At 37.4% G+C, this 11,813-nt stretch overlaps 1 protein-coding gene across 8 annotated transcripts in view; it reads right to left on the reverse strand.

Annotated features, from left to right (window-relative positions):
- Positions 1–11,813, reverse strand: part of LOC135219418 (cGMP-dependent 3',5'-cyclic phosphodiesterase-like) — a 690,625-nt gene that overhangs the window by 236,153 nt on the left and 442,659 nt on the right. For all 8 annotated transcript variants that reach the window (XM_064256178.1, XM_064256181.1, XM_064256182.1 and 5 more), the window contains 2 exons: positions 9,372–10,162; positions 2,511–2,620 (listed from right to left, as the gene is read on the reverse strand). In XM_064256178.1, coding sequence (XP_064112248.1) covers positions 2,511–2,620; positions 9,372–10,162 — 901 coding nt within the window. The remainder of the gene's footprint in view (positions 1–2,510; positions 2,621–9,371; positions 10,163–11,813) is intronic.

Raw genomic sequence — 11,813 nt, forward strand, 5'->3', positions numbered from 1 at the left:
GCAGGTCCAGGGAAGGTTCTCTTCTAAAATTTAAACGAGAGTGATTCGACCGTGGAATGTCAGTAGCGGTCCATCAGAACTGCATTCATTCCCTTGGATGGCGAAGGAATGAATATTATTAGGAAGGAAGTTGTGAAAAAGAGCGAGAAGGTAGATTTTCAAAACACCATTCGTAAATGCAATATGTACATACGAACACAGGTCCTAAAATTATTCAGTTACACGATCTTATTCAAGAAATATGAAAGGATAGGTGACGAACAACAGAATAAAGCAAAGGAAGAAAGATCAAATCTGAAACTTACAAATTCTGGAGAAAGGAGAGAGTTACATAGAAAAACGTTAAAATGAAAAGAGTGCGAAGGCACTGTAAACAATGCAAATCTAATATATGAATAAAACAGCTATACAAATTACCACAAAGTGCGCATATAATATATATATATATATATATATATAATAATATATATATATATATATTTTACATATAGTACATATAAACACACACATATAAACATATATAATTACATATTTGTAACTGACGTTATACCCAAAGAGAAGAGAGTCGCCCTCGATCATGGTAAGCAGATAGGTAATTGGGGATTATCTGTTGTCATTCCAGTTCTATGAAGAATTTCCACCCGCCATGACGGTCAATAATCTACGAAAGCCGTTCCTCTGGTCTAGGAAACAGGCACTTTTGAACTTCACTCACTGGCTGTAGATGCCAATAATATCATTTATGTACTACCACCCCAATATCAGTCCCTTTAAATGGCCTACCTCATGCAGCAGTGATTATAACCAACCCATATTACGGAGAACTGCAGAAGGTTGATATATATATATATATATATATATATATATATATATATATATATATATATATATATTATATATTAAAAGTATACATAATATGTGTGTATATTGGTCCTCATTACTTCCAATTCCGGTATCCATGGTTTTCGTCACCTACAGTATACCGCCGACCCCCCAACCCCCCCATCATAGAAAATATATAAATAAAGAAAGAAATCCCTATTTTGGTAGCAATTTATTACGTTTCCATTTTCCGCCGCTCTACGGTCCCAGTGGGGTTAGGCTAAAACATCAGAATCCCTTCATTAGAGGGAGATAAGGGGAGAGTAAAAACGCATACCGAATGATATGAAGTGTTCATTATTTGTTTTGTATTTATCAGTTAGGCTTCAGTATATATTGTATGTGTATGTAACTGCAAATTGCATAACATACGGGATCTGCGCATGTTTCATTGTTATTCGCGTTACGTTCTAGAATTCTTCCTCGGAGAATAAGAGTGGACCAGTTTTATTTACATGCATGCATCCATGTATATTATACATATATATAAAATGCATACATATGCATACACACATATATGTATAAATTGCAACACACACACACACTTACATATATATCTATATATATATATATATATATATATATATATATATATATATATATATATATATATATATATATATATATTTGTAAGTGTGAGTGTGCGTTTGTGTGTGAGCATGTGTACTTATAAACCCATCAAGTAATACCAGATAATACCACTTCTAACATGGTTTCTGGTGCTAGACTTAGACAGAAAGGACATACGTTTAAATAGAGTATGTCGCTTGACTGTGGTGTTCAGATAATACAGCTTATTATTACAACGATATAAACAAATCTTAAAACTGACGAGACTTAAATACATAAAACTGAAATCATCGCACTAAAAGGAACAAGCAGGCTAATAATATTCTTGAAGAGAAATAGGCACGAGAGTGAAGGAACCTTAAACCGCAAGAAACAATAATGTTAATGACAATTGACAAGAGATATTCCGTTTATTTACCTGACAAGTTAAGAAAATTTCGACTACCTCAAGGCTGTAAAAGAGGCAGAGAATCACTTGTGAGTCAGTGAAAATAGTTATCACTTTGGTATATTCACTCGCACAAATTGAAAATCATCGCATCCGCGCTTACTTAGAACTGTAATGTCTGTTAAAAAGGTGAAAGATCACTCATCTTTGAACATTCTGCCCATAATACCACTATGAGGACGTCATTAAAAAAGACAGAACCTACGCGGGCAGGTTTACAATTTTATCCTGAATAAATACTATATATTCTGGCATCCACAACAATCCATCACCTATGCCGTTTGATTTTAACGGACCAAATCAAGGACAACTTCGATTAAAACGCATTCGCTTAGGAAGCCGAAGATTTGAAAACAACAAAACTTGACCTAACCCTGGTTGGTAACAGAATATTTATATTTTATAATAATACATCCCCTCAAAAACAAGCATTTTACTTGATGGAATGCATCCCTTCCTAAACGAATACGAAAATGAAGGCCGGCTCATATATAAAAGATATAAAATGAAGAAAACTTGACACAAGAAGAACAGAAGTTGGTGAAAACGGCCGATCAAGACTAAGTGAAGACGGCGGAGAGCCATTCGCCAGATGTCAACAGGGACTTACCCAAATGCGTGAAGAGATTTTGGGCGACGCTGAGGAGCGCCTGGCACTGAGTGCGGAGTCTCCTCTCCCTCTCCACTCCCACGGTGTTGACCAGCATCCCCACGGTGTACCTGAAAACCACAAAAGGAAGAACATAAGATATTTACCTGTTTCTTCACTGAATAAGTAAGATTTAAGAAATAAAAGGAAGAATATACTTTTTACCCGTTTCTTCACTGAAAAAGTAATATTTAAGAAATAACAGGAAGAAAAAGCATGATTTAAAAATACATTTTTTTTACATAGTAAATAAATGTAATAACAGAGCGCCGCTGCAATTCATTATATGGGCACAGGCGACTGAATATTTCATTTTCTATTTCTCATGAAATATACTATGAGCTACCGAGTTTCAACACAAAGGTTAATTTCTATTTTCATCAGCTCATCATTTAAGCCTCAACCGACAGGATTAATACGTGTTCATGAGCGTGTTCACTTTACTCAAAATAATATAGAAGTCAACCAAAATATAAATATTTTTTAATTACTATTATGGATAGTAATTAATCAATACAACTCAAAAAAATTTATAGATTTTTATATCTGTACGCATTTGTGTATCTCTTTTTTAACTAATAAAAATCCACACGCGTCTATCTGCTAAGTAAAAAGGATGAAGATTCATAAACAAAATTAAACATATAAAACTAATTTCTAACTTGCTGATTGCCTTCCTCCGTCTTCCTCAAAACTCTCCTGAGGTAGATCAACACAGCTTCTTTCCTGGTCTTACTTTTCAGAACTCAGGTTATGAAATATTTCAGCTGTCTGAGAAAGTTCAAGTTCTCAAGCCTAATGTAGCGAACCCTACAAACTTTTGGATAAAATGGTGCGGGCACAATGAATTAGCCACTGAACCGTCTAAAGGGAACTTTCTGTAACAGTAAGTAAGCGAACCATTCTCCAATATTCCCGGAAAACACTATGAAGGACAGGAACTGTCCTAACGAAAAACTATAGATCATTCTGGCCAAAGGCTTTATCATTATCATTATCATTATTTCATTAAAATAATGGCAGAATTCCCAGAATTGATTTTATACAAAATTCTTTCAATTCTCCTTATGCTTTGTCACAAGGAGAGTTAAAAGAATTTTGTATAAAATCCATTCTGTGAATTCTGCCATTATTTTTAATAAAACATGTTTGAAAGAAGGTCTGTTTCCAGCATACAATTACCATTATTATCATTATTATTCAGAAGATGAACCCTATTCTTATGGAACAAGCCCTCAGGGGCCACCGACTTGAAATTCAAGCTTCCAAAGAATATGGCGTTCATTAGGAAGTGGTAATAAAAGGTAATAGAAAATACAGAACAAGGGCATCGCTTATTAAACAACGAACAATAACACAAGGGCAACGGACAAACGAACCAAAGTCCTTGAATGTGTCACTGTCGAACGGTACTTCCACTCTTCCGCAAAATGATCTGAGTATGGCTTGAATTGAGGAAGGTCATCAAACTGATGGAAAAACTTCTTATGCCATTTTATGGTCAAACTTCAGAAACTCGTTTACCTTGATGCCCTTCAAGTTATACTGTAAATTACATTGAAGAGTATACTTCCTACTTGATTTCATTTGATTTATATAGATTTTTGACATTATGCCAAGAACTGGGGCAACTAAGGTCATTCAGCGCTGAAACGAAAATTGACAGTGGAAGGTTTGAAAGGTGTAATAGGAAGAAAAGCTCGCGGGTGCACTATGAAATAATTGTTACGAGAGAGTGGAAAGTAAGATGGAAGAAAGAGAATATGAATGGAGTTACAGTAAACAGAACGAAAGTGGTTGCAGCTAGGGGCCGAAGGGACGCTGCAAAGACCTTGAGAAATACCTACAGAGCACCAAATGAGGCGCACTGACGGCACTACCCCCTTACGGAGTATACTTCCTACTGGGCTATTCGACGGTTGCGCCAAGGCAGAATAGTAACTAAGTACAGTAGCTACTTATTAACAGATGATAATAATACAAAATGGAACACGTAACACTGGAACACTTAACATTGCCACAACGCATTTAATATTGGGCAATAACCAATGAAAGAAATCTTTATGGACAGATGATTAAAATGAGCTTCCCTTCGTTTAACAACTACTCCATTTCCTCTACACACTGTTTTCTGGGTTTTCCACTCTTCAATCCCCTCAATACGTGTTAGGATTTACCCGTCTATTTTAATTATCCTTTTGCTATCTCATTTCATACAGCGCTATCTTACTGATTCAATACTATTATCCTTCACTTGTGAGTAAGTGCGTGTGTGTTTATATGTATATATAAGTGTATGCGTGTTGTAAATGTATATATTTACATATACATATATATATATGTATTAAAAGTTCACGCAATAATCAAAGCAACAAAAAGTCCAACTACCAGATGTAAAATGAAAGGTCCAGAACCAAGCAATTTCCTGTATTTTTACATCCCCACAACCCTATAAACTCGTACATAATGCCCGGGAGAGCTGGGTACTACCTGCTTCGAGAGATTAACCAGCTCATTACACTTGAAAGACAAAATTTATCAAAGACCAAGAGAATGAAGATACAAGTCTGGCCAAAAAAAAAAAAAGATTATGATCAAGTTTCGTATAAATGTTTTGGTGTGCAACGGAAGATAATGAAAATGGTGCGAAGTGATATGGGTGAGGTGGGACTGGGGGAAGAAGATGCAAGGAATCAAAATAGATGGAAAAAGTCGCCTCGAGCGGCCGACCCCTGCTATACAGTGGAATTAATAAGGTCGGAAGAAGAAGAAGAAGGAACATGATGAAAATTAGGGCCTCATCGAAAGACGAAAGGAACACACATTTACAGCAACGCAGAATTATCCAGTTAAATAAAACGACGGATTAGATCAAGATACAAAATAAACGACCACTCTTGGAAAAAGGAAAAGGACGGAGGGTTTGGGGAGGGGGCGGGGGTTGGGGGTGGGGTTGGGGGACCAGTGCAAATCTAATAAAACAGAATCAGATTGGAAGAATCAATGGGATCGTTCCAAATTGAGTGAAAGGCAGAGATGAGGTGTGTCTGTGTGCGGATGGAGAGGAAATCAACTTGATTAAAGTTGGCGATGAGAGAACCCGAGGGAATAAAAGGAAATCACGTTTATTTAAGTTAGGAAATCGAGTCAACCACCTGAAAGCGACCCACCTTTGTGTCGTCGAAAGCGTCCAGCGGGCGAACCACCGAAGGAAATCAAACACCCAACAAGCGAAAGGACGGCCTTCGGCAGTCGGAAATCTAAGTATATTTTCGGAGCGAACGCTTCTACTACTATACACTTTAGGAGGCCAAACGCCGGGACCTATTAGGTCATTCAGCGCTGAAATTAAAATTGCTAGTAAAAGGTAACAAAGGCGTCACCGGAGGAAAACCTCGCTGTTGTGCTATGAGTCAATTGTTACAAGAGAGTGGAGAGAAAGATAGAAGAAAGAAAATGAAAGGAGGTACAGTAAAAGGAATGAAAGTGGTTGCAGCTAGGGGCGGAAGGGACGCTGCAAAGAACCTTTTGTAATGCCTACAGTGCACAAAGCGTGATTTCAGAACGAAGAATATCGCCTAAATTCAACGAGAGCGTAGCAAATTAGAAGTAAGAAATTAAAAGACGTGATGAGAAGAAAGAGGCGAAAACCTTTCGTAGACTTTATGATAACGGCCGACGAAAAGTACTTTATACACCGTTGATCACCTCCGCTACTCCTTGCATTAATGTGTGGGGCCGAGTTGGTCATATGCAACAAATCATGTGCAAGTATGCGCAACCTAAGCACATTTGCAATATGTAAGCTAAAGTTTTACATCTGCATTACTCGAATGATATCGAATTCCAGTATTGAAGAAACAACAGCTGGTATACAAACTAGTGTCTAATTAAGATGATTAGTAAAATTAGTAATTCAGTGTCTTACGTAAACTACTTAATTCACCGGGGTTATTTATATAAGTAACAAATACGCTGGGTGATTATAACAGGCAACCAAGACATGTATGTTACTAAGCAGTAGTGAACTTGTTACTAAATAGCGAGAATAATAAAATGAATAAAATTCCAGTTCAGCACGAGGCTCGTCATACTGATTAATGACAATCTGGCTATAACGCCAAGCACTGGGACACCTTCAGCCATAAAGACAGTTCGTTCCTCCATTTCTTCAATATTTTTCAATTTATATATGTTACAGCCTAGAAGACCAACTATGTTTTCACCTCAACCAAACATCATTCCCCACTCTAAAAGCAGCTGTAAAAAGCCAAACACTTATCATTCTTATCTATTTTGTATGCTAAGCATCACCAGGGACCAAGAACTTCTGATTTTATTTTTTACAGTCATCCAGGCAATGTGTAAAAGGCCGTAACCTTAACCAGGTAACCTGAAACGTGATATACCTACGAAATTCAGATTTTGAGGACAAGCTACTTACCAATAAATTACAAAACTTAAGATTGACATATAAGCCTCCAAGCACTGTTTTTGTACAGCAACTTTGGAATCAAAATAGAGGAATCTTTAGATAAATGACTCCAATTTTTAAGAAAATATTATCACTGCCACTATCACGCAAATAGAGCAAAATCTACATATAGCTATTCAAACGCCATACTTCTTCAAACCGATATAATCAAAGTTCCTCCAAATTATATGAGTAAGCTGAACAGTTATCCTGAACAAAGGCAACAAACAATTTCACGTCTGTCGAGACAAATGAGCCACTGGATCAAAGCTTGTCGATGCCAATAGTGTCGCTGCCTCCGAAAGTCTTAACACCCACATGCGTAACAGAAAGCTGCAGGCTGCCAATTGCAAGCTACTGTCGTCAATTGCATCTTACTCAAGTGGACAAAGTATCCGCCTTAATGAAATAAGAGGATTGCAAGAGTGTTATTTGACGCACAGGCTTTACCACTAGCGGTGTATGTCATTACCTCTCCCTTTCACACCCACTCATTCTTTCTTGGTAACCCAATTGTTCTGTCTAAAATGTCTGTCTCGTTCTAGAACATACATTTCAGATATATATCTGACTGAGTTTAAGTGCAAGGCATCGTAACAAAGTTTTTTTCTGATAATAAATTTCTAAAAGCCAAATTTCACCTAGATACTATATAACAACTTTATGATAATGTGCATACAAGTTTTATGAAAACACGTTCCTTGGCGTAAAGCACATTGCTTCTGAGAATACACAGAACTATTCCTGTATTACCAAATACACTTTGTTGAATTGAGCCAGTTTCCATCTCCCCTCCAACGTAACTGAAATGGCAGGAATTCTAAATGTTTTACACAAATAACGTTGCAAACACCGCAAAGAAAAACAAAGCACAAAAACGAGGAGGGGAAATTTTTGTCTTGGGACGATGGAAAAAGGAAATAAGAAACCCCAACGGAACAATTCTCGTGCAGTTAAGAGGTCCGTTCTCCATCCCTCCCTTCAACTTTTGCATTATAATAAAAATTCTATTTTCAAGAATTCTGGGGCAAAATAACCTCGTGGGTGATAGTTTATCAATTACAAAATATACATGGGAATGAGCTAATCGATTACCGAAATTATATATTCCAAGGGCTGAAAAAGCATTTACTTTTAAATCATAAAATCCCTTATCCAGTACGAAAATTATTTTCGTGTTCCAATTATATATCATCCTTCATTAAAAATGAAATTGGAATTCTAATAACATGAAGAGTCAACGGTTAACAAAATGACAATCTTTTTATTACTCCATTTAATTTTATCGTTTATCCTAGCTGCAAAAAAAAAAAAAAAAAAAAAAAAGCTTCATTTTCAGAGCCAAATAATAATAATAATAATAATAATAATAATAAGAAGAGAAGAGAAGAAGAAGAAAGAAAGAAAGCAAGAAGAAGAAGAAGAAGAAGAAGAAGAAGAAGATCATTTGCAGCTAAATGGTCAATATGCACATACTGCTTGACGAAAAAACTTTCTGGTAATTTCAGACTTTCAAATTTACTTTCATGTCTCAAGCTAATTAGTGATGCTCAGTGAGAAGCTTTATTATAATAATAGTTAATCTTCTGTTTAGTAATATCATCCTTCATTCTCGTAAATATCGAACAGCCAATTTGGATAAATAAACATACCGAAGGATCTCTGGTAAACACGTTTAGTGCTACACTAATATAAAGACACATCTTAAATATCTATCGATCTACCTCTCTATTTATCTATTTCTATTTTCTTTTGGGGAGGGAGATCAAGAGGGTGTTAGTTCACGTCGTACCGTACTCCAAGCGGCGATGAAGCACAGTCGACCACCTTCCATGTGACTAAATCACTGCATAGGTCAGCAGAGATGCAATGCAATGACCTTTATATGAATGTGTATACGACTCAGCCTAGTCCAGAATTAATCTTAACCATCATGCTGGTGAGTCAAGTTTATGTTAAACAACCCACGTCTAAATAAGAACTTGGATTTTTTATGCCTTTTTACTACCTGGATGTTAAAATTACTATATTCTTTAAAAAGAATAAACTACTACTTGTACTTGATGTTTTGAAAATACGAAAGCATACATTTCAGTCTTTAACATTTTTATCAACAAAAATTATACTTAAATCAGTTATCCATGAAAGTTGCTGCCCACGCTCAAAAAATTTATGGAAATGACATTTCTCCTTTTCTTAGGATTTATGGATAAGATCATTGTAATCCTTGAGCGTCCAAATTTGAGAGACGGAGAGTTTTTACTTTCCCCGAATTAATGAGGGATTGAGAAAGGCGCCTGGGTTTAAATAATAAGAGAAGGAACACGAAAAAGACCTGGGTAACTTACTTGAAACATTCTTTGACGGTCTCGATGTCTTCCTTGCCAAACTGCCCTGACTTCTTGTTGACAAGACAGACCAAGACAGCAGAGGTCTCCTTCCCGGGGGCGGAGATGGGGACACACAGAAGGGATTTGGGAGGCGTGAAATCAAACGTTATGGTAGAGGTCGTCCCATTCGGCGTTGTATCCGTTGTGACACTTGAGCTTCCTTGAGGAGACTTTGGGAAAGAGGGCCGAGTCTCCCCTATTGCGTTGGGCGAGATCGAGAGAACGTCCTCGTCCGCCTCCAAAGGCGTCAGTCCAACTCGACAAGCACTATTTCTTTGTGGGCGTGAACTAGCGGAACTACCTCTACTACTACTACTACTAACACCACCATCACCGTTACCGCCGGCGCCGAAAATTCTATCCTTCGCCGCTGCGGCGTTGTCTTTGGGCTTCGGGAAGTTGGGCATCGAGGTCACCGACGCCGAGGGCGACGTCGGGACCCCACGAGGTAGCATGGTAGCGTTCTTGGGGTCTTTCGAATAGTCGATGGACACATCCCGGGTCAGGCCTCTTGTCCTCACACTCCCGCTCTCTTCAACCCCTTTGGCCGACCCATTGTGAGTGTTGGCACAGAATTTCAGCTTCGAATAGATGGCTGGGTACACTCGCCGAACCCCCGAGACCACCCCTTTGGTCTCGGGTATGAGACCGAGGAGTTTCCACACGTCCTCCCGATGAGCCGGTTCGATGTCTTCCAAGGTCATCGGGCGACGAGATGACAACGCCGTGCTGAAGCTGTTGTTATTCACCTGGAAAGACAGAAGCGAAACGCGAGGTCAAGGTTGGATTCAAATCTTGGAAGGTCAAGAATATATAATTACATTATGCATCAACTTCCTCTTTTAACCCGAAATGAGTCTTTACAATCGAAATCAACCCAAAATCTCTTAACCATTTAGTCCATTCAACAAGAACTTTCTAATAAATTACTCATATTTTCTCAAAATCTTCATCACATCCACAGTTACTAATCCTTTGGCTTTTTGCTGAATTTCTTTTGTGCTAAAGGACATAAAAAGAAAAGACCCTCCTAAATGACGCGAACTGTCATGTCCGGCTGACTACAGATCGGGGGATATAAACTCTTAGAAATGGCAGAAAATATAGAAACGTTTAACAGAACAGAGGGCGAACCCCCTACACCCCCAATGTCCTTGGTATTTTCAGGTTAAGGGAAGTTTAGGTTACGTCAAGATGTGTTAGGTTTTTTCGGCAAATTTTACCAAGAAACATACTTATTGCGCCCAATGCTTGATATTAATCCTGAAATGTCATTAACAATAACAATCCTTCTGCACAGTATTATGAGGTATTTTGAATCTACATTTACAATAATCATTTCACTTGTCAATATCCTGTGTTCTAGGAATGCTTTCTGCTGAAAACCTCAAAATCTGGATTCCCGTCTGGACCCTCGGTTAACTAAACAATTTTTCACAGTACGAGTAAACGTAAGCAAAAGATAATGAAAAACTTATCAATATATTAAGTTTATACAATTTTACGTAAACAGCTTTTGAAAATAGTAAGAGGACAGAAACAATTCTGAACATAGCTTCAAAATGGTATCACAGCCTTTCCTATGCATAGAAGCATATCCGTCATCCATAACACTGTCAGAGAAACTAATATATTGAAACATGACTTTGCAAAAATGGCAAAACAGGATAACTCCCTACGCCGACATAAATCATACACAGTTTTCACTATATACTGAGAACATGCTTTGTTGAGCTGTTTTAAGAATGCCTTCAGAATGTTCCCACCAATAATATGAAATGCAGAGGTACATCTACCATACAGCAAACGTACTACCTACATACTACATCACACGTAAAAGACAGCCGTCTGAACAGCTTTCTGATTATAATGCAAAATATTGGACACTTCCTTATGATTCCAATATAGCCCAAATGGATTAGTGACGGTTCGCCATCTGCTTACAGCGATCAGCAGATAATGTAAACACGTTGTAAAAGAGCTAATGAACAATTTGAAATCTATGGTTTCAAATTAGAGCCTATATTAACAGACGCTGCATCATATCCGCTTCCTATGCACTAAAATTCTTGGGAAATATCAGCATACGGTAATCTGAGTGAACACATAATGTGTTATCAGCTACTCAGTAAGGTGAAGTAAAAGCTTGCCTAATATAACTATATAGTTGCAGAGACCATATTGATAAAATGAACAAAAACTATGTTCGTATTGTAATTCACAATGTGACAATTGAGGATCTTAAAGAACAGAATATCATTCACTTCCACTCTCTTTACCAGGTCTAACCTTCAAAATACTGGATTGCCCCAAATTTTGATATTCAAGTATTGGCTTCTCTTGAACCGAACCTAAGTATTTTGACTTAAATGAATTAATATGGCAATAGGATACCCTGGC

The sequence above is a fragment of the Macrobrachium nipponense genome, chromosome 1, assembly GCF_015104395.2.
Source record: "Macrobrachium nipponense isolate FS-2020 chromosome 1, ASM1510439v2, whole genome shotgun sequence".
NCBI classification, from domain to species: Eukaryota; Metazoa; Arthropoda; class Malacostraca; order Decapoda; family Palaemonidae; genus Macrobrachium; species Macrobrachium nipponense.